The sequence below is a fragment of the Athene cunicularia genome (genome assembly GCF_003259725.1).
Source record: "Athene cunicularia isolate RWA chromosome 14 unlocalized genomic scaffold, athCun1 chr14_part1, whole genome shotgun sequence".
Taxonomy (NCBI): Eukaryota; Metazoa; Chordata; class Aves; order Strigiformes; family Strigidae; genus Athene; species Athene cunicularia.
Window position 1 is genome coordinate 6,175,574 of NW_020799118.1, and position 23,822 is coordinate 6,199,395.

General features: G+C 41.3%; 1 protein-coding gene across 1 annotated transcript in view; it reads left to right on the top strand.

Annotated features, from left to right (window-relative positions):
* Positions 1 to 23,822, top strand: part of XYLT1 (xylosyltransferase 1) — a 234,256-nt gene that overhangs the window by 187,896 nt on the left and 22,538 nt on the right. The window contains exons 9-12 of the mRNA XM_026859144.1: positions 4,504 to 4,584; positions 16,917 to 17,133; positions 19,775 to 19,951; positions 21,897 to 22,159. Coding sequence (XP_026714945.1) covers positions 4,504 to 4,584; positions 16,917 to 17,133; positions 19,775 to 19,951; positions 21,897 to 22,159 — 738 coding nt within the window. The remainder of the gene's footprint in view (positions 1 to 4,503; positions 4,585 to 16,916; positions 17,134 to 19,774; positions 19,952 to 21,896; positions 22,160 to 23,822) is intronic.

A 23,822-nucleotide genomic window follows, 5' to 3' on the forward strand; every position in this document is an offset into this window, starting at 1 on the left:
AACATTTATTTAGCCTTACCTTCCTGATAGATCAGAAATGAAGTGACTAGGAGAGAGAGAGAGATGGTCTATACTTTGTATGCAGGTGCCCTGCAGCCCCTAGCACTTCACATGTAGTTTGAAACAAGATTCCCCTGTCTGGTCCTTGATAAAGGAAATGGTTTATAAACCCAGTCTGGGGATTTACCTGAAATGAGGACATTTTTTTGAAGACCTCACTGGTGAGTTCACTTGCAGCAGATGGCAAGCTGAACCTTCCTGCCTGTGACCTCGCCCACTGAAGCAGAAAAGAAACCAAAAGAGATTTTTGGCAGGGCTGCCTCTGCCGCAGCATCATTGTGGGTGGGCTCTGGAGTTTGGCTTGGATTTCAGATAAGTTGGTGGCTTTTTGGGTTGCAGCCATCTGTGGTCCTCATGAAATTTTTCTTACTGTCAGTTCTCGCTGTTTTAATCAACAGGGGGATTGAAATCAACTGCAGCCTGCTCTGTGCCTAGGCACTCCCCTGGTTCCCAGTCCAGGCTGGGGGGGGAAGCCCCAGGGCCTGCACTGGGACAGGCAGATCAACACCAGCGTGTCTGAAATACCTCTTTGGAGAGGGGCACTGGGCTCTCACCACGCAGGGGGTAGGCCATGCAGTACCAAAATGGCAGAGTCCATTGCTTTTTACTTCATCTGATTCCTACACAGAATCAAACTATCTTGTTCCCATACCTGTGTGCTGCCAAAAGTTTCTGAACTTTTGTTCTTAGCCAAATTGTTATGCAATTGTATAGGTTTTGACATATGAATAGTCCCATTGAAGTGACTGCTATTCCTTACGTCCTTCAAGTTGCCCATGCATTAAAGTACCTTGCTGAATCATGGACATTTATATTAGCATTCACTATCTTCCAAAAGTAACAAGCTCTTGTTTTCCTTTTCTCAGATTCTCTGAAGACTTTCTTAATCTATTTTCACAGCTGTAAACTAAGGCGATCTCTGCTCTTTGCTTGGATTAGTCATCAGGACTTGGAGGGTTTGCTTAAAACCAGTAATCCCAGCACTGCCTTTTGTTCTCTGCAGTGTTCAGCCATGATTGTGCACAGGGACACACTTGTACCACTTCCTGGGCAGACCTGCCAGTGCATTCAGACATTGCAAACACAAAGTCAGTGTTTCTTTTTCCAGTTCTACATTTCCGCCCCCCATGTATATGCCATATTCTGCAGTTACTAAAATGCTCAGCACTGCAATAATAGCTAAGTGCCTGGTTAGCCTGCTCGTGCCCTGGGACACCTCAGTCCCAGGCCAGGGGCTGCTCATGAGAAAACACTAGTGGCCTTGCTTTGCTTTGGCAATATCTTCTGAGTTCCTTTATTGCTATAGGACTCATCTTTCTCTGCCTTAGACCTCTAACTCTAATCTTGACTCTAACCCTGGGCTGAGCCCCAGCCCAGGGGCTCAGCCACATCCCCAGGATGAGCAGTGCCAAGGGTTGTCATCAGTAGCCCCGGAGCTGCTTTTGAAGCCACCAGAGCCATCCTGCCTGCCCAGCCAAGTGCTCCCCATCCTTAGAGCCTGGCCTGAGTTTAGCTGTGTGGCATCTCAGCAGGCAGGCACAGTGTGCTGCAGGGAACTGCAGGACATTATTGAGGTGACCTCAGTAAAGTTCTGGTGGAGGTGGACCCTTCTGTCCCAGCTGGCAGACCTGCCCTTGCTTAACCCCAAATACACATCAGTGAAGTCAAAATCACTTTGTTTCCCCATCAGTCTTCTTCACTTCTCATTTTCTTACAGAAGGCCTCCCACATGCATGAGATTTCTCCATTCTTTGAGTTCACTGCAGAATTAGTTTCCCATTTCTCTCAGCGTGCTGCACACCTGAAAACTGCACATCTTCTCACAGCCTCTCTACTCTTTCATTGTCCTCCCTCCCTGTTAACTGCACAGGTAACCAGATGACTAAACTTGCTCCCTGGTCCCTTGCCCTTCGAGTGAGTTTAGTAACAGAAACAAATAAAAGTGGGAGTGATGTGGATGCATCTGTCAGCTCCAGCCTCATGCATCAACAATGGAAAGGCTTTTTCCTTGATTTGTATTTGTGCTGTGTTACACACTAGGGAAACTGATAGGAATGTAATATTTGTATTAGTGTGTTTTAATCAGTAGCATGAACTACTCTTCCTATCCCCATGAAGGAAATACCAGAAATATGTTGCACTTGGTACTTTCTGTTATACCACAAATGTTAGTAAACGATTTTTTGCCAGATTTATGCTCAGTGAATTATCTCTGAAATTTGTGGAGCTATATTAGAATTTAATTTGCTGGTGTGGAGTTTATATTGCTCCCAGTGATGTCTTCAGCTGAAAATCTCAGCTTCCCATTGCCTTACTTAAAGAAAAAATAGGCCTATGTCTCTAGTGTTTCTCAGAAGGAGTGCTAGAGGCATTGTAAATAGCTGGTGCCAACGGCACTGCCGTGGTGTAGAGGCTCTGCTGCCGCCATACATGAAGAAGTGCGGTAGCAATCTGTGCCAGAGGCATTTAGGAAATATACCCCTGAAGGCAAAGTTTTCTGAAAGGTGAGGAGGATTTTAGCAACTGCATTAGTATCTGTGGCATGTTCAGTACCTTTGATTTTCTTTTTAATATCATGTGGTGGAATAATTCAGAGGTGATGTGCAGCATCATCATGATATTGGGGCCAGAAGAAGCAGTTTGAATGAAAACTTAATAGAAATTGAGTGTGCTCCCATGCTGAGCATAGAATTGGTTGACCGCATAAATCTAAATGTCAAATAACTAGAAAGTTTTACCAAATGGAAATGTGATGTTTTATTTCCACGTTGTCAGCACATGAAAAAAAGCATACTTAGTTGGCACAGAGTAAAACTGTATAAGTTCTTTTTTTTTAAAAAAAGAAAAATTTAAAGTAGGACCAAGATGCCGCCAGTATTTTCAAGAAGTAGTAAAATGTCAATTATTAATTAATTTGAGAGCTAAGCATCACATGGGCGTTTATAACCATTATCTGAAAAGTGAGAAGCATTGAAAAGTTTGTATGGGAGCCCTGAGTCCAAATACACTTGGTAGAACACTGCTGAATAGTGAAACATAGGTTGGTGAGCAATCTAGAAATGATGCTGGTTTATTGAGTGGTGTGGATTGTTACTTCGGTTGATTTGATTTTTATCCTGTAAGGAAATTAAAGCTCAAGCACTTCCAAACTTGGTTATATTTCTAAAGATCATCTTTGCATGCCAGCTTTTGCCTAGAAACTCACCCGAAGATGTCAGCCATTGAAACCATTTCATGTGGAAGCATTGCTAAGTAAATTCACTAAATGCCTATTCATCCTGGTAAGATGGAGAATCACTGGAGCAGCAAATGTGAAAATCAGCACAGCTTACTATGCAGAAAGCAGTTTTCTGAGGTTGCCAAATTGAGATGCAGAGTCTGACCCTGGGAGGTATTACAACTCACATGAGTGAGCATAGGAGGAGGGTCTCAGGCTCCTACAGCCTGTTCATTCAGGCTGGTTGATAGGCAGATACTTCATTTGGTCCAGTTAAAATCAATGAGATTATGAAGATAGTTTACTAGGCAGATAACATTTCCAAGTTTTTTCAGCCTGACCCCTGGAGTTAAATGTATTTTGTCCAGAACTCTGGTTTAACTTCGTTTTCTGTGGGTTATAATGAAATGCTTTCAAGATGCAGTACTACTGACAGCTGTTTTATCTTTAGTTTTTCTGCCATCAACTCCATTACAGACCATTGCTTAAATGGTGTTATATCTATAGTGTTGTGGTTGTGAATGCAACTCAGGAGATGAAGATCTTTTTAATATGATTTATTCAGTTTTCCTAAATATGCTGACCTAGATAAATAGAGAACATTTTTGTTCCATTGTTAAAGAAATAACAGACCACAAAAGCTGTCAAGCATAAATACATTCTTGGACATGTCAGCTGAAATTTTGAAAATACTGGTGTCAGTTTGCCAGTCATACTAATTGGAATTAACCTCCTAAACTCCTTTGTTCCTGTTAATTATATTGGCATTTTGACATCCAAATTCTCTTGCTTTATGGGCCTCTTCTCTATTACAAGGATGAAAACAAATGAAATGCCAATAGATACTTAACCAAATTCCCTAGGAAAGATCTAGCAGAGCATGTAAAATGGGACTATCAGTGCAGTCATCTCACAGCTGGATTTTCATACTTTGAAAGTGCTGAGCGGTATTACTTAAGGCATACTCTGTTACAATGCTTAAAACATCTGCCAAGACTTGATAGGAAATTCGTTAAGCTGTAATAAAGCTGTGTTTCTTTCCAAGTACTCTTTCCTGAGTAGAGGGAGTCAGCGAAGTTTAGCAGCAAGATGGAAGTTTTATCAGCAACTGCCTGCTTCAGAGAGTCTGTGGATAGTCCACAAATGAAAACAAAAGTACATGACTTAACTGTAGACATAGTAGTTTTCACAGTGTAATTGTGCATCTTTTGTTCTTTCTCTTGAAGGACAAATGACCAGCTAGTAGCATTCCTGTCCAGATATCGTGATATGAACTTCCTGAAATCACATGGGAGAGACAACGCAAGGTAAGCTGGCCCTTTCCTCAGCATATTTTAACCATGGTACTGAGAGTTTTTGCATAGCGATGGTTTTCCGGTGTTACCTGAGTGAAGAAATCCCTAGTCCAGGAAAGAGAAGCGAATGTGGAGGAAACCCTCTCCTTAAGACAGTTGTTTATTGGTCCAGAATGGCTCCTTCCCAAAGTTGGTTTGCAAAGATGCTTTTGTGGGGAGGGAGACATTAAGCAGACTGATGCTTGCTCCCTCCCTGGGGCTTGGCACTGGCCAATGTTTCAGGAGGAAGCAGTAATTGCCCTGCACGGTCCCAGCCCCACTGATGACCAAGACCTACACTAGCTGTGGTCTGCAGCAAAGCCTTGTGCAAGCAGAGTATTTCTGCAAGGCATGGGAGCCTGTACCAACCTGTACATGCTAGCAAGGGTGAGGATGGTGGCTGGAGGGTTATCATGATCTGCTACAGTTTTGATGTCCTTGAATCGGTGTCCCTCTCCATCCACCCTGCGCAGATCTTGGAGAGAAGAGAATGTGCTGTGCTTCCCGCAGTGCATCGGTAATACTTACAGCTTTGTGGTTTGAGGGAGCAGTAGTGACCAAGCACCGTGTTTCCAAAGATTTAAACCACCTCTGCAGTTGGAAGATCTTTTCCATCTGATTGCAGTTGTCCTCTTTTCCTCTTTATTGATAGTTTTGCTTTTCTTCTTTATTGCTAGTTTTATACTGTAACAGCAGTCTTGCAACAGTTCGAGCAACTCCATATGCTGTCCCAGTGGCTTTGCACCTAAAAATATTATTTTATTCTGCTTGGGTCACCAGGTGATCTCTTTATTCTGTAAAACATCAAGCATACTGTAAGGCTGGGTTAAGATAGTGTGACACACCAAGTTGCGTGTTTAGCACAGTGGGTGAGTAGAATAATGCACAGGTCTTTCTTATACTCTTACTTCTTGGCTGCTCTTGCTCCTGTCACTAGATTTATCAATTCTGTCATGTGGCTGTTTAAATGAAGTCCTCATGAGCAATCATCTGTGCATTCAGAAATTCTATAGCATGTAGTAAAAAATAAAAAATACTGTGAGGAATAATATTTAAATCCGAGTCAACAGTTTTCACAAGAGAGTCTCTGGTTTGGGAAATGCAGAGTGTCAGAGTGATTGGCAGGCTCAGCTCTACCATGCAATAGTGATCGACAGCAGAGTTAAAGTAGAAAAGGGAAGAGAAATGGCCAGGGAAAAGCAGACAGTCTCTTATGCCTTTTTGCTCCTCTGGTGCACCTGATTCTTCTCAAGTTCCCTGAGCTGGCTAAGGAAAAGTAACTAATGAATTATGACATGCCTGCATCAAGCTGGTTTGAACATGCCAACCTCTGCTTGGCTAGAACAATTTAGATCAATTAAACACACTAATCTGGTATTAATTTAATAATAAAATGAGCTAATGTGCCACTTGTCCTCCCCTCACAGGAATAACAACCCATTTGTTAGTTCAGTGGTTCCTTTTGACTATATAAACAACTAAATACCTTTTAGCCTATTATAATTTCACCATGTTTTATTTTTTCTCCTGGATTTCTACCATAAATTCTCTGTGCATCAGGGAACATAAAGTGGGATAGGAGTGCAGATTTGCTGTCCCTGTCTGCCGTGGTTGTGCAGTCCCTGAGTTCCGTAAGTGCTCCCACTGCTGACCACTGGATAAATGGATCCTTTCACATTGCCCCTTGGCAGCCCTCCAAAATTTCTATCAGGGAGATAGAGTGGCTCCCCTCTTCCTGCATAGCCCAGATAACTGTAGAGACAGGACTCAAGCCAGCAGCTGCAGAAGCCTCTGAGTAATATTGGCATTTAGTAAAAATTCATTCCATTGGTGTCAAAAGCTGATTAAAAAACAGTTAGCCCTCTGTTTGTATTGTGATTTTCCAGCTCTACACCTACCTGTTGAGAAAGAAATTGTATCTAATGTGAAGATCTCTAGCCTGATCTTTCAGTTTTAGTGTTTCAGTAACTCAGTCTTGCCTAAACCGGTAAATGTACTGTCTGCTCTGCCCATTTGACACACAATTTCCAACTGACTTTCATTTTATGCCCAAGATGTGTAAGCTTGGTCATGACGGTGAGGTTTACCTCTGCAGTTAGAATGATTAAATGCTCTGGGCTGAAATACCTTGTATAAGCACAGGCAGGTGAGACGAGACTGAAGGCCCATCTAGGCTGTCACCCCCTGTCCTGCTGCCTACAGCTCATGTACCCAGAGGAACAGAAGAGGTGGGTAGTAGTGCTTCCTTACAGTATTCTCTCAGCCTCTGATGACCTTTGCTTGGAAATTTCCATAGCCATACTTGGTGACTTGCTCATTTAAGGGATGTTTATTTTTTTCTATTAATTTTTCCAGTTACATTTTAATTTTTCCCATTTGCTTTGCCTTGTCACAGCCCTGTGGAAAAGAAATATCCCGTAGGGAGGAATGGTATGGCCAAGAGCTTAGTAAGGTCCAGAAGAGAAGTAACAGCCTCAAGGTTTGGCAACAAAAATTTAAAAAAAAAAAAAAAAAAAAAAAAAAAATTAGGACATAGGCCAGTCTCCAAGCTATTGGGTAATAGGAGAAAACTCCCTTGGGACATCCTATCTCAAAACAGACTGGAACAGGATTTTTTATTTAAAAAGGCTAGTTGAAGCCATGATAAGGGAGAGGGCACTGGACTAGACTGACTGCCACCCCATCTACAATAAAAATTTTGCTGTTCCAAGGTGTTTTTCTCAAAACCTGTGAATTAATAATACAGGAGCTCAGTATTCAAATGTCACTGAAAGCAACGTATAACCCTTGCTGCTACTTTTTATTTTAATTTGTGGATGAATAATGGCTCCTGAACAATAAGCTTTCATCTGTCTAAGTTTGCTTTGTAAATAATGGGAACTGAATTTTAAGTCATCATAGTCTTTGGATCATGCAATGGAGAGTGAAAGATTGGAAGTGCCATCTTAAAACTGAAATGCTTATACAGCTTAATCATGATGTGCTTTGTATGCAAGCCATGTTCACAATCAGTACATGTTTTACTGCCAAATAAGGAGAGAAACCAGGCTTCCTTTTATAGAGTGAAGTTTTCTTTTAGTTATGCCAAAGTCATTAAAAAGTGCATCGCTCTGATTTTCCTTTAGTGGCTTCAGAAAAGGGAATGGACTTGAAAATGGCTCCTTAACTCAGCTGGAGAAGCATTATTTCCTTAGAGAGCTGGATGTATGAAATGAAATTGCATACAGTGGCTGGAGTCGTTACATAGTACTTAGTGGGCAACACTTACATTTTCTCCTCTTTTCGGTGTCTTAGACTATTAAAAGCAAAAGAATAACCCAGTAGTTGTATAAGCTATTACAGTTTGGAACACCCGTAAGATCTGGGTTTTTGTCAGGAGCAGCACCTGGCTGGTGTATTATAAAATATAAAAACGGTCAAATGTGACATCTTCAACAACAGGCAGGAAAAAGGGTTTTTTTAATAGAAACTGCCACAGTAGTCATTTGTGAAACAGTGTAAACATGCTGTGAAGGCTGGATGCTGTTACATCTTAGAGGAATCTGGAGCTCATAGGCAGAATACAAACAGCTAAAGAAAAGGCCGTTAAAAGTTTGTTATGTGTCTGAGTTATTTTCTTGTGCTGTTTTTACCTCCTCATTAATACTGTTCTTTGCAGTTGTGTTGCCCCCTTTCTGGCTCCTGAGTTCCAGATACTTTTAGAGGTGTTGCTGAACTGTACTGCTTTTAGTAAGGTGCAATGCAATCCCATCCCAGTTTTCAGAGCCTGGAGAGACTTTAGCTCCTGAAGGGCTGAAGCACGTTCCCAAAATATCCACCTCTTTCAGCCCAGTTCTGCTGTTGCGTATCTATTTCATCACCTTTTCAGACATGCCTTTTTTCCACTGTGGCACATGCTGTTCGTTGGGGTTCTGTACACTGGGTTGATGTTGGTTTGGTGGTCAGTTAGAAAATGGATCACACAGTAAATGCTATTATGTATTGCCATGATGAATTGCCCAGTAAGTACCCAAATGCTAGGAAAAAAAAAAAAAGATATATTATGCCTGCTGTTGGAATAGTTCAACCACATGGTTCCCAGTTATGCTTACCTTGCTACTCACGTGAAATATTTAGTGGTTCTTTTGGCTGAAATTTCCCTCAGCCATACTTGCTTTTGTTACTTTTTTTTAAACACCAGTATTCTGAAGCACACAGACTAAGAAGATAATATTTTTTGCTCATATGTAGTTCAGCCCAACAGTTGCATGTGAACTGTAGCAACTGAAATAACAACGTGAATCTTCTATGCAAATCGACCGCACTTAAAAATTTTAGACTTTACAGCTAACTTTCAGATGTTCCTTACTGCTTTATGCTAAGCGACAGGGGAGTCATAAAGCCCTTACTGCTTTAGCTTGACTGTTTGCACAGTTTGCCTCCTTGTAGGGCTTTTATTTCTGCTTGGTTTTGGAAAACAATTCTAAGTTGTCAGTGCAAAGAAAAACAAAAATAAGTTGAAGATGTTAGGAAGATGCAGGAAAAATAGCCATCTGTCTTGACATGGGACAAAGCAGGATGTTTTTTGGTCTCAGTAGAGCAGAGAAGATCATCCACCAGATCAGGAAAGTGCAGTAAGTGAGAAGGTTTAAAGTAGCTATATTTTATGGGACAGGGTGGGAATTAGGAAGGAGGTGAAAACTGAGGTACCAGTAATCAGCAATGTTACTGCTATCTAAGAACCTTGAGCTGCACACTTCATTTTCAGTGGTATAAATAGTAATATTTGTGTCCTTTCATCCGAGGTCCTGTGACATTTTATAAAATAAATATGTCAGGGAACATCCCTTTAAGTTGGACAGATATTGTTGACCCTTTTTTACCCACAGGTCAATAGCCTGATTTGGTTGCTTTGGTATTGAAGTGACTCACACTTGCCCTCAATCACTTGGAAAGTTTGAATCCCCATTTCCTTTTCGTTCTTCAATCTAACATGCAGATCCTAAAATGTTAAGCACAGTAGAAACACCCAGTGAGATGCTAAGGTTGTGGGCACCCAGGTGTCCTCTCCACTGCAGGTCCCTTGGTGTTGCCTGTGGGTGCTGCAGCAGCTGTGATCTACTGGCCATGCAGAAGCTGTAGTGTTGTGCTGTAGCTGCCCCAGTAGCAGCAGCATGTAGATGAAAGGGCTTCAAGCTCAGCCACTCGGGCCCAGCAGCGTTCCCAGGTTGGAGACTGGTTGGTTGTGTGGATATTGGGAAGAAGAGAAGGTGAGGGAACAAGAAATCTTCTGGAGAAGACATTTATTGGAGACAAACAGATGGCAAAATGTCAGATTGCATACCATTGAGTCTGTCTGCAGTGAATTCATGCTACATCTCTGCACACCATCATTTGCAGTTTTCTCCCTGTTTTTCTTAATTATATAAAAAGAAATAAAATCACTTGAATTGTGGCCTCCTCACTGTGAGAGGAAGTTATTACATTTTTGTCCTTGTCAGTGCTGTTCCAGTGTTTCTTAAAAGATATCACAAGAGAAAAGTGGTGGAAAGAAACCCACAGGAAAGTCTTTGAAAGTCCCTCTTGAGCCTTGTACTCTCAAGTGACAATATGGAGCTGTTGTCAAAACAAGGCAATTCCTAGTAGAGTCATTACTGCAAAAAATAGACTCTGCAAGTTTCCTACATTTAAAAACTATTTTAGAGGGTGGGGGGAGTGGGGCGGGACACTTGAACAGTTTGCTCCCTGACTTGCAACATTAAAATACTGAGAAGCATTAAGACTTTTTAAGACTTCCTCTGAAAGAGAGATTTCCAGAAGATGGAAAGTAAGATTTTTTTAAAACTAGTGAAAGTTGATGCTTTGGAAAAGGTGCATGAGAAGAAAGAATCATGAGGAATTTCTTCCAAACATAAATGCAAAGATGTGATGTGACTAAAGCATTAAATGGATATACTGAGAAAATTACACATAAAAGAGCAGGAACAAATTATGTAGCGTATGAGGCACCTATTGTAAAGCTTGAAAAATCTAGTTATGTCCATATAGAGATGCAGTAATGACTGGATAAAATGTGTGTATTCATCAGCTATCAACAGCATTTCATGTGGAATATCCTAAATTCCATGGATGTTTGGTTTCCATAAAGATGTCATTGATTGAGAAGGGCCACATTTAGCATAATGTTTTAAGGTAGACTTGTAACTTGAAAGAGCCAGTCTAAATACTGTACTGTTTTTGCTACACTGTAAATGATCTAAACCTTATATTGTCCAACATTTGTGACAGCAGACCAGTTGTCTGCCCCAGATTTACTTGCATACTGAACATAAAACTGTTTAAACATGCATTAGAAACAACTGAAACAGCTGTGGTAATGTGGACTGTCAGAAAATCCTTCCAGTAGAGCGGCTTGGTCTCACAATGACTTGCAGCCCTAGAAACCCACAGAAATCACAGGAGCAAACGTCACTAACTGCGTCTCTTAGTGCTGGCTTATTTTCTGTGGCCCTGTCACCTGTTTTCTGCTCTGCATTCAGTCCCTGTCCTCCGGCAGTCGGGGCCCGTGCTGTCCTCGCCGAGGGGCAGCTGGTGATCCCAGGGTGCGGGGTTGGCCACCCCTCCGTTCACACGCCCGCCACGCTCTGCTGCTCTGTGGGGTCTGGTGTCCTCCTCTGTTGTAGGGCATATAGAGATATGAATGACAAACACTAACCATATTTTAAAAGATTTCCCTGTATTCCTTGTTAACTTCCGAGCATTTAGCACAGTGGGAAAAGCTACTAAAAGCATTTCAATTTGTGCTTGCTTATTTATGGGTTTGGCTTTTGCATAGCAAATCCAGTCAAGAGAGAAATTCTTTATGATATTCTTGATGCTTGTGCACTGACATTAAAACATAGGGGATTGTTAGGATAGTATTGTATTTATAATTCCCATACTCTTCAGAGTGATAGAATTAAAGATAATAATTCTGCTTTTGACCATTTGCATTTAGGATGCTGCAGTTTAAACACATTGGAATTATTTGTTACAATTTTTACTTCACCCACTCTTTTCTTCCATCATTTTCATCTGTACTGAGAGTTTTTTCATAGCCTTTTGAAACAGCACAAATTGTGCATTCTGCACTTTCTGCATGCTGCCTGTCATACCAGGAGGAAATCTTCCTCATCTTGACAGACTAAGTAGGTGCTATTTCTTTTTGACATTGTTCCCCTTTTCAAGCTTCAGCTCCATTTTGGGAGTGGGGGGTCAGCCCTGGAGGCTTTTGGCATGACAAAAAGAGGTTTTGGGAAACATGCAGCAAGATCATATCTTTGGAAAAACAGATGTTTATCTGGTACAGTATGGGCATTATGCTTAAATAGCCAATTGTTAATTATTTCAGATTTTTAAAATACTGTCTAACCCTTCATAGAATAGAGTTACTCATGGAAATGGGGTGAAGTCAGCATTGTATTGCAATCAGCTGGAAATTCATCACATGCTCAGTGGAGGCCAGGATTTCTGGCCTGCAGCGTGCAGGGAATGAAACTGCTCTGTGCAGGTTTGGGTTTTATGAACTTGCTTATTACAAAGAATTATTCAGTGACTGGTTTATGGAGATATATTGGAGCCTAGAGATTGCTCACAGATTACTTGTTGCAACTGTTAAACTCAAGATTGTCAAATTACTGTTCTGTGCTTTCTACTTGGTCACCTGAACTGCAAGTTACTGGTTTATGCTTCCTGACTGACTCTGGTAAGTCTTTCCAGTGTGGCTGCAAACACTGCTGTCAGGAGCCTCTCATGTTTCTCATCTGTAAGAATGTTTACTTGACTTTTCCCACCAAAACTGGCTGACTACTTCAAATTTTTGTCTAAAGAGAGTTAAGAGGTGCAGATAAAGTCAAAGCAATGTGCAGAGCTTGTCCACATACATTAAGGAGAACATGGACATGGTGCTAGTGGAGCTCCAAGCTCTGCAGATCCTTGCTTTGACATTGACTTTCAACTTGTGATTAATTGTTTTGCTGATATATTGTTAACTTTCATTCAGAGTTCTTGTTCTTGAATAGTTAGTAATGGTGATGAGGTCCTGGTTAACAGTGAAATGTCAATAGGAAGTTTTCTAGACCAGAAACATTTAGGAAGAAATCTTTTCACTTTAAAAAATATATTCTTTCCAGACAAAAACCTTTTAGTGACGAAGTTACTAAATAAGTAACATTTATCAATCTGATAGCCTCTGATGCTTAAGAAAGTTTTATTCATTCATAGACTTTGGAAAACCAGCAAATTTTCTGTCTTACCTACTGTATACACATGAGCATTCAGGAGCAGGGGTTTGTTATATTTTTGCTTATATTAAGTGATTGTGCAACAATATTTATTAGTAGTTAAAACATATAAGAAGAGCTGAGCTGAGCTATGTGTTTATATTCATGTTGTAGGAGTGTGTGCTAAACATCTTACAAATGCTTTATGTGTTATACAATCCTAGAGTCTCATCTGAAATGCATTTATAAATATTTAAATACACTACAAAGTCAGAGGAGTTCCCTAAGCTGGATTGCAATCATGATCTGTCTGGACAGTTAACTGTCTATACTCAGTGTGACAGACCATGTGCTTCAGGCAGTAGATTTTTTTAACAAAGTATAAAAATAACCATCTGGAACCATGTAAACCCCGAGGCTGCATCCACGCATCATCAGGGCACAAAGGCACCTTTCACGTGTGTAGTTGCCTGATTGTTGAGCTCAGCTGCCAAGATGCATTCATATTATGCTATGCTTGCTGCTTCCTTGCAAATATAATCCAGGCTTCTCAAAATTGGCGGTTCTTCAGGAAGAATTAAAATTGATTAAGGGTAAGCATACAATATCTTGGGAGTTTTCTATGAAATAAGGTTAAATGGTATGCTTTTTCTTAATGCTAGTCTTATTTTAATTTTATTTTCTCCTCATTGACTCTCTTTTCTTATCATTGCCATTTTCCTCCTGTTTGTCTTAGATCAAGAGAAAGGTCAAGTGCCTTCATCTGATGAAAACCTCCATTGTATTTGGCTAACCATACTCTGGTGCAATTGTATGTCATTGTCCTGGCAAGTACATCTGCAGTTGTCAGAGGTGTGCTGGTCTTACCTGAAGTTCAGGGTGCCAGGAAGCACCTGAATTTTCCACACTGACTAAGATTAATGAAATACTGTTACTAATCCATTTTTTTCTACTTTAATTTGGGAGTTATCTGCTAGGTGTCCTGTAAAACCCAAGAGAGAAAGATTTAAGGAAAAAAAACACCATTTTTTGCATTTCATTGCTCTCTCTGAAGCTTGGCATGCCTTCATATAATGTAGTGGTTTGGCATCACATTGAGCATAGCCAGAAACTAATGGAATACAACATTAGACTAGAAACAAATCAGCAGGGTCATGCTTTTGCCCTCCATCATCTTACCTTCCTTTTCAGAGGTGGCTGCTGCAAGCATTGTTGAATGGCTAGTCAAGAATCTTCATGAACTGCTGTTTGTAGTGTTTGAGGATTTTTGATTTCTTGAAAAGGCCTAGGTGGCGTACAAATAGCACCTTTCCCTTTCCCTCAGGCAATATCCAGTGTGCTTAAAGTAAGTTCTTGCCTCCCTGAGTGCCAAAATCACTATTGTTGGAATAGTTAGGAGCATCAGTCATCCTAGAAGAGTCTGGAGGGGAGAAAAAAGCCTCATCCACCTTTTCCACTTGGTTGCAGTTCAGCTTTCTGTGTGTCAGCAGTACAGCCTAGGCTTGCTAGGGCAACCCACTGCCTCCTCAGGCAGGATCATTTAGCTTCTAGCAGATCTAAAATATACTTGGTCCCCTTGGCTCCCATGGAACATAAACAGAAAGCAAGCAATTGCCCATTGGAGAGCTGTGTCTTCAAAACCCCTTGTATAATTTATTGCTTCATAGATAAAAGGAAATTATTTGCTATGCTAATGTGTTACTCTGTTTAAGTGTAATGACTGTGTGTGAAGCAAGCCCAGTAAGGGTGAGCCTTCTGAGAAATGCCTTCTTCCTATTCGGTTGTTACTGTATTTAAAACCTGGTATGATGTTTTTGCGAGAAGCATTAGCAAAAGAGTCATCTCTTGGTAGTCTCCAAAGGCGTTGGTGCTCTTCAGTTGGGCTACATTGCATTGCTAGAGGATGAATGCTTGGAAAGTACATTTTGTTTTCTTCTAATAACCTTGTTGTATAGCATTTTAGGATTGACATTTGTTGTGAAAATACTCGTGCTCCCAAGAATTGTCTTGTTTCACACCATATGCCAAGATTTTCTTGTCCAAGCCATTAGCTCAAAAAAGGCTTAGAACTGTATACATACACAAAAAGGGAGCCTGACAACTCTTTTGGAAAACGTAAAGCTGTGAGACTAGATTTGCTGGGACCTTCTCATCTTGAGTGTGGCCATACTCTTCTATGGCCAATTTCAGACAAATAAGGCTGAAATTGTATAACTGAGCTTTCTGGTATTAGTTAACTGTAAGTCCTATCATGTAATACAGGATGAGGGAGTTTGTATGTAGAGGAGTTTTTGAAATGGTCAGGTGGTTTTACTGGTTTGAGGGTTTCTGTTGCAGTCAAATAAACTTCCATTTGAAAATGAGAATAAAGGGTGATAAATCGGTAGAGATAGCAGTTGAAAGAAATGATTTAATGGAAAAAAACTGTACATTCCTATTTAAATATGGTCAATAAAATTCTATTATTTTCTTAAAATAATTAACTCAAATGAGCATTTAGTTTTGAGGGAAATAAATAAATGACCAAACTTTCAGGCACATTAATATTTGATTTGGAGATAACTGCATAAATATTGAATTTGAAGATTACATTCCAGAGCACTGCATTAAAATTGCAAGACTTTTCTATTATCCTTCATAATGGAACATGAAATTAGAAACTTGCTCATGGAAAGAAAAATTTCTCCACTCTCATCTACACATTTTCTGCACTGTTACATTAACAGAGGAGCTCTTCTCATACTGTGAGAAGAGACATAGCTATCAGTACAACATAGACCCTGAAGTCATGGTCCCTTTGAAAATTAATATGCACCATTTCATAATTGCATCTCAGTTCTTTGGTTGGTATAGAACAAAACTTTAACCAGGGAGTTAGCTTATGGGTTAACACTCACGTTTCCAGATGCAGGAGTCCGGAAAGCTTTGGTGTTGTTCCTTTCACTTTTATTCCTTTTCCCTTTCCTTTGGTTGCATGTGTTCAAAGACCACTGAAATGCCGCCTTGACTTCCTAATTCTGAAACATTTCTAAGAACCCTGGTATAGCTCTGCGTTGTTCAGGAGAGAAACACAGGTCTTACAGTGCCCTCCTCACTGCAGGGGCTGCAGTTCTTTTTAGCCTGCAGTTCTTGCATCCAGTGAGATCTGTGGTCTTGTGGATGTTAGTTACTGTAACAGTCTAGTTAGCTAGCATTTGTTATTGCTTAGGACATGTGGGATGTATTCAACACGGCAAGTCACTGTTATTAACAGCACTCAGCCCCCCTTGCGAAGGCGTGTGCTAATTCATGGCTGCCCTGCTTCCCTTTCTGGGAAATAATTCTGAAAATGGAATGACAAATAGAAACCTGGATCAAGACAGTCTCAACATGTGTAGGCATCCAGTCGAAAGTGTTTTCAAACATATATTGATTTTACAACTCTTTTTTTCTTCTTATATATGCCTCAATTCATTTCTATAACTTTACAGTTCTGAAGTTGCTTCTCTTATGGTTCAGCAGTAACAAAACATTGTTCCCCATAGAATTGAAAACAGAGCAAGCATACTCATTCTACAGCAAAGAGCAATGCAATTGTATTTCTTCCTAATTAACTATACCCCAGTAGAAAAATTTGTAGAATAATAACATAGGAGAAAATTGGTCATTTTACCTTTGTATACGGTTCGCTGTTTTTCAAAAACTGTGCATTTATTTAGATAGAAGCCTATCACACAGATTGTGTTTAGTTTCTGTTAATGTTGTGGTTCTTCTGCAGTGGTTTGTGAAGAGTTTGTGAAGAACATTACAGCTTTTCATGCCATACAGCTCTGTAACTTGCACAGTTCTGTCTTACAACAGCAGAAGGTGTAAATGATGTTTAAAAGCAATCTGTTGATCTTTGCCTCTATAACTGAATGTATAACTGATTAATCATTCATTAAACCTCTCTATGAGTAGAACAGAATATAAACAAGTGACCTTTTTATCCTTTTTTGTTTGAGAAAGTAGCTTCTTTATTTATAGAGCTAGTGATGATAACAAAATACAAATTAACTTTTAACGACTGCTTTTCTATTCCCTCAGATTTATCAGAAAACAAGGACTGGATCGGCTTTTTCTGGAATGCGATACCCACATGTGGCGCCTGGGGGACCGGAGGATCCCAGAAGGAATCGCAGTTGATGGAGGGTCGGACTGGTTTCTCCTGAACAGGAAGTTTGTAGAGTATGTCACTTTTTCTACTGATGATCTCGTAACAAAGATGAAGAGGTTTTACTCTTACACATTGCTTCCTGCTGAGGTATGTGAATTCAAAGCAATCCCTCTCTGTGTTCAAAACTGCAGTGTTTGTGCTTGTGCCAAAGATTACTGAAGTCAGAGGGGCTTTCGCCTGATTTCAGTGGGGTTTGGATCATGGCACTGGTTACTTACCCAGTGGGTAATGAGAATTTTGCTCCCACAGCAAGTCCTTTAGTGTTAGAACAACTTTTGCTGTTGTTTAGTTGCTTTGTTTGTTTGTGGGACTTACTTTCAAGGAGTGCCTTTGTTTTATACTTTTAAGCCTATTAATCTATTACTGAACAACCAATAATCCAACTGCCCTTTGCTTGCAAATTGTTCCTCCACAAAGCCTTTGAAGGCTATTAGAGATGGCGTGTTGTCTTCATAAGTAGCTTTCCTCACTATTATCCAGGCCTTTTCTTTAAAAATAAAATCCCTACAAACAAAGGTTTATTGTTCCGTTCAAAACTCAGCTAGAAGGCATAGTCACAAATCATTTAGATCACTCAGGAATCGCTCTGGCTACAAGTGATGCAGAAGGGGAGTGCACACCAGGACAAGTTTTCATCCAGCATGCGGTGGTGTGTCAGGAGACATGCATTACCTACAAACAGCACAGAGCCTGGCGGGTTGGCAGGCTGTGCTACACCTGCCTCAGCAGGTACATTGCTCCCCTGGCTTGTCAGGCTCCACTCCCAGGGTGTGTAGTGTGCAGCCATTCCAAGGAAGACTTTCTTTAAAACAATAACGTCCTTTCTCGCTAGTGGCCCCTGAACATTTTGAGGGATTGATGAGACCTGTCTTGCAAACCTAGATCTATTAGCTTGTGGTGGAGCCCAGTGTTGTCATCTTTTGATAGGGGTTTATTATTCCACACGCATGTTGAATAATCTTGCTTTAATCCCATTTCTGTTAAAAATCACCACTTCTCTCAACTCTGATAACCTTTTCATCCATTATCTCAGAGAAATTTCTGTATCGTTATAAAAGGACACAGGGCAATGGGTAATTGGGTAGGGTTTGGGGTTTTTTTTTTCATCTCGCTTGAATGAGAATGGATGCTTTTATGGGTTTAACCAAGCAGTTCAAGCATAAAATCCATATTCACTGGGCTGTCATTTAACATTAAAAAGGGTATGGGGATTATTTGGGGGCCAGCCATGCTAATGTTATTCTGGTTATTTATAGGTCTTACTATTGCTGATTTTAAAGACAAGTCACTGCTCCAAAAATCATCTCTTACAGGGCTAAATTTGATCATATTCCATAGCTTCTTTCTACAAGGTTTTCTTTGCAAGATACATAGCTGGTTTCTTAAAATCACCCTGCCTTCACTGATCTGTTAACCTGCTGTATCAGTCTCCATTACACATGATTTATGTAATAGCTGATATTATGATGATATAATTAGGATAGTCCAATAGGAATTCCTTGCTGCCTTGAGTCAGCAAATAAAGACTTATGATTTCAGACATAACTGAAGGAGGCAGAATGCCCTTCTGGTGCCTGGGGTGAACTGTGTATTTCAGAACAAAGCTATTCAACGAGCAATGCATTTTGGAGTGCCAGAGATAGAGACACCTACAGAAGAGCTGTCTAAGACTATTTTTTTTCATAGTAAGTGGGGTGATGGCGAAGGTTTGAGAATTGTCTTAGAAAACAACTTGAGATATATGATTAACATACTGCTCAGGAAAATAGTCCTAAATCTATTAGACCAGAGGAGAACTTATAGAAGAGAAATAATGAGAATTTCTTAGAATTGCTCATACAGATAAAATAAAAATAAAGTAATTGCTGTCACCAGTGGCTCTCCTGCTGTTCTTTGGACTCCCAGTGCCCAAAGCTGGTGTCCTGGTTTCAGCTGGGATAGAGTTAATTTTCTTCCTAGTGTTGTGTTTTGGATTTAGAGTGAGAACAGTGTTGATAATACAGGGATGTTTTCAAGACTGCTAAGCAGCTCTTACACAGAGTCAAGGACTTTTCTGCTTCTCTGACCACCCTACTATTAGGGAGGCTGGGGGTGCACCAGGAGCTGGGAGGGAGCATGACCAGGAGAGCTGACCTGAACTAGCCAAAGGGCTATTCCATACCACAGGGCGTCGTGCTCAGTACAGAAACTGGGGGTAGTTGGCTGGGGGGCAGATCGCTGCTGGGGTATCAGTTGGTCAGCAAGTGCATTGTGCATCACTTGTCTTTGTTGGGTTCTATTACTAGATTTTATTATTGTTATTATATTTTATTTTAGTTATTAAACTATTCTTATCTCCACCCATGAGTTTTACTTTTTTTTCAACTCACGTCCCCATCCCCCTGGGAGCAGGGAGAAGTGAGAGAGCAGCTGCATGGTGCTTAGTGGCTGCCTGGGGTTAAACCATGACAGCTGGTCATTGCAGAAGCACAGCTATTCTGCACCAGATTATTGTAGCAAGGCCTCAACTGTATGTTACTACAGTATTGCTGGGCCTATAGCATGTTGTGATTTTTTTATGCTCTGTGGAATTCATACATGTAGAGTGCTTTCCATATATGGCAGAACAATACAGCTTGTTAATTCTGTCATTTCAAAAGAAGTCACCTGCATTAGGTTTAGAACCATGGGCTGAAGTGAAGGAGAAAATGGAGGTCTGAGGAGCTGATCTGTTCTGTCTTTCTTTCAGTCCTTTTTTCACACTGTGCTGGAAAATAGCCCGTACTGTGACTCCATGGTGGACAACAACTTGCGCATCACGAACTGGAACCGTAAACTTGGTTGCAAGTGTCAGTACAAGCACATTGTTGACTGGTGTGGCTGTTCACCTAATGACTTCAAGCCAGCAGACTTCCACCGATTCCAGGTAACTGAAGCAGTCTCTTCTCTGATACCCGCAAAGACTCGCCTTCCTCTGCTGGGGTGTGGAGAGCCATCTGCATGGCTGCAGCAGGGAGCAGGATGGGAAGCTTTTACCCCATCAAGCAAGGTGGAGAAAGAGGTGTGAGGAAGCTCTGCTCTTAATTTCAGGAGAGCAAAAAATTTGTTCTCCTGTGTTTTGGCTCTTGAGACTCACTTCTGCGTGTTAAGGTCACAAAGCAACTCTTTGGACTCCTTTGCATTGGTAGATCTGCTGTGCTAGAAAGGAGGGAAGCTTGACACATCTCTCACTGTACCAATATTAATTGCAAAGGGTTTTTTCCAAAGTTCCAGCTCAGGTGCTTTCATGATTTCATGAAGCTCCAGGTTTTCATTATTAAGCAATGTTTTTCATCTTTGGAAAAAGCTGACTAGAGTGCCTGCTAGAGGCTTACATAGCACAAGACAAATCAGGTTTTATGATTATATTCATCAGCATGATTATATTTAAGTTTATCTCATGGTTTTGGGGGCCAGAGTCATGATATTTCAATCATCCAGGCTTGGCAAGAGGGCCTTAAAAAGTTTAATCGGCTCCTTTGTGATACAGTTTCCTCAAAGCAGACATGAGAGCAAATGCTTGTGCTCAAGGGTGCAGTCGGTCTCAAGACTGTATCTAGCCTGTGTATCTTCTATTAGGAATGAACAACTGCTTGTTTCAAGGTCACCAGATTTGCAATTCCATCCCTGCAGCTCCTCAGGGTTCCCTGCATAAAGCATGTTTGTTCAAGCTTTGTGTGGGATGGGGAATGTGTTACCCTACAGCACAAAAATGATGACTGCTCTAAACAGAGATCTTTTCTTTATTGTAATGTGCTGCCTACCAGGCACTGTTGAAGTCAGTGACACAGGCACTCACAAAAAGAGCAAATGAGACATTATCTAAGAAAGGCTTTGCTCCTCCAAACACCAATCCCAGGAAAGTCTCCAGCACAGAATAAATGATAAGTCTTAAAAAATGTGTGCCCATCTGCAGAGGCTGACCTGCTCCAGACTGGGAAAACATCCCACAACGACATTTCAGAAAACAATCAGGTATACTAAGCTGCAGGGGAATTAGAATAGATGTAAAGGCAACTTCAGACACTTGCCTGATGAGAGAGCCCCTCAGATGAACACACGGCACCAGCCGGCTTGCTCACAGTTCCCACAGAGGCACAAAGCAAGCTGCAGAGGAGATCAGAGAGCCCACAGCATGCGCCGTCTCAGAGTATAACTGAACATTCTCAAAAGAATTTTTCAACCATCTGGGGCACTTTTGAACTCCTCAGCACCTCAGAACCCATGCTCAAATATGAGCAAGGCAAAACAAAGGCTTTTTAAAAGCTAATGGTAGTTGAGTAGCTTATAAACTGGTAATATACCCAAGATTTCATCAGGTGCAGAGGAAAAGATCTGTGTGAGACCAGTCCAAAGCTGAGAAACCTCAGCCACAGATGGCACCTCTCCCTGAGTCCTCTTAACCACCTTCATAGCAGCAAATCCATACCCATAGAATGCTTCTCTGCATCTTCGGAGCCCCTGTGCCACAGGATGCTTTGCTCCCTGCCTGGCCACTAATAACACGTGGCAGTGCTGCGCCAGCTCCAGGCTAATGTGGTGGTTTAGAGAACATTCCCCACCCCTCGGGCACCTGGAGAGCTTTCCACAGGAAGGCAGCAGGAGGTCGCTGTTCGTAGGAAGGGATTGACACGCCTGTGTTTTTGTTGAATAATTATGTAGTTTTTATTTGAATCTTAATGACACTTTTTATGACAGGTGGTCACAAAGGTGACCTTTGCCCATAGAGAGAACCAGCTCATGACCTCAACTCCAACCCATTGCTTAGGACAAAGTGTCATGGCTGGAAGTGGGAGCTCACTGCAGTGTCTTTTCCTTTCATATCACCACAGCAGACTGCCAGGCCAACTTTCTTTGCCCGCAAATTTGAAGCTGTAGTGAATCAAGAGATAATTGGCCAGTTGGACTACTACTTGTATGGCAACTACCCGTCTGGCACACCCGGCCTCCGGTCGTACTGGGAGAACGTGTACGATGAGCCTGACGGGGTGCACACCCTCAGCGATGTCGCCCTCACCATGTACCATGCGTTTTCCCGCTTGGGCCTGCGGAGAGCCGAGACATCGTTCCATGCTGCTGGGGACAACAGCTGCCGGTGAGTCTGAGTCTGTCTTTTTTCTGAATGTTTCAGGAGACACAGACTGGATTGCTGAGTGCCAGCAGAGGTTCATCTGGCCAGCTGTGCTGGCCGGAACGTACCATCACAAACAGGGCCAGGCAGCTGCAAGTGTACAGCACTTATTTCTAGGAGTATTTATGTCCATAATAAAGCATTGGTTTGTCAGGCTTGACATTATGTGACCTGTTTGCTGTACTTTTAAGGAGCTCCTCTCCAGCCTGATGAAGACTGACAGGATCCAGTTGGGCAGCAGCCCCACTGCTGTGTTTTCTTGATTGATACACCTGCAGCTCCCAAACCCTCTGTGTGATTGCAGCAGAGGTCATGTTCCCCTCTATTATGCTTACCAAAAACAAAGGACAGGATTTCATAATTAATCTGAACATAGGCATGTTAATGGTCCTACCTTGTTTGTTCCCCTGGATGCATCTATGCAGTACAGAGAACTACTTGCTCAAGCTCGGTTTGCCTGCTTGGTACAGCAGTCTGTGCCAAAAGGGTTGCAACTGGTAGAGTCCATTAGTATCAAATAAATAAAATGTATGTATGTAGTATGTATAAAGATATATATCTCTCTCATATAAAGGTCCTTATTCTTTAAAGGGAAGCCCCCCCCCCTCCCCCCTTATATTCTAGATTCCTTTTTCACCTATAAGCCTAGCAAAGAAGAATTCAGTCTAAAAGGGATTTGAAGGAAGAATTCCTGGAGTTAGACTTCCACAGAAAAGGCTCTCTTCATGGTAAACGTTGGCTGCCTGCAAACACATCTGAAACTGTTTACGTTCAAAGCAGAGCGAGTTCATCTTTTAAAGCCTTACTTTACAGTCTCTTAATTCCTTCTTCAGAATGTATTTTTTTGACCCTCCCTTTTTTTTTCCTAATACAAAACACATACAGCCTAAGTCAGCAAATACTGAAGACACTCCTTGTGCTTTGATGGATGGAGTTCGCCCCTCTTGTGTTCTCGAGAGGGAACCGAATGTGCCTTGACCTTCCTACTTAGTCATGGAAGTGCTGAGCAGTGTCCCATTTAGAAAGATGTGGCCATAAGTGATCCAGATTCCTATTACAGCTTTGCCAGTAAAGGTTACCGGTGCAAAGCGATAAAAGATCAATAACAATTAGATAGAAATAATCACTAGTAGCATGCCTTCCTTATATGAAATAAAGGCAGACCTAGAGAAGTCCTAGGTCATTTGTCCTGCAGATTGAAGCCAGCAGAGAGGACAGGAGCTATGTATAACCAGCACTGAAATAATTTGACAATTACTTTTATGCTTATTCTTTTTGCTAGCGTTCTGATGATGATTTATATCAATAATCAGTTTCATTTCTGGGGAGCTTTTCATTGCCCAGGAGCTCAAGGTGCTTTTCAAGCTTGCTCAGATTATAGATAGGGAAGCCATGTCATCCACCACTGATTGCAGCTGTCGCCAGGATAAAACATGGCTCCTTTACAGTAGGCTGGAGCCTCACGAAACAGTGCAGGGAGGAATTGCAAACAGTGATACGGAGTGGAGGCTTCATTTTCATACCTACCTGAGCCCCCTCAAAACACTGTGAGTCAGCATCCAATTTATATCACAGAAAGGTGGATAATCCTCAGGTTTATGACTCACATCTCTTCTCTCTTGATGCT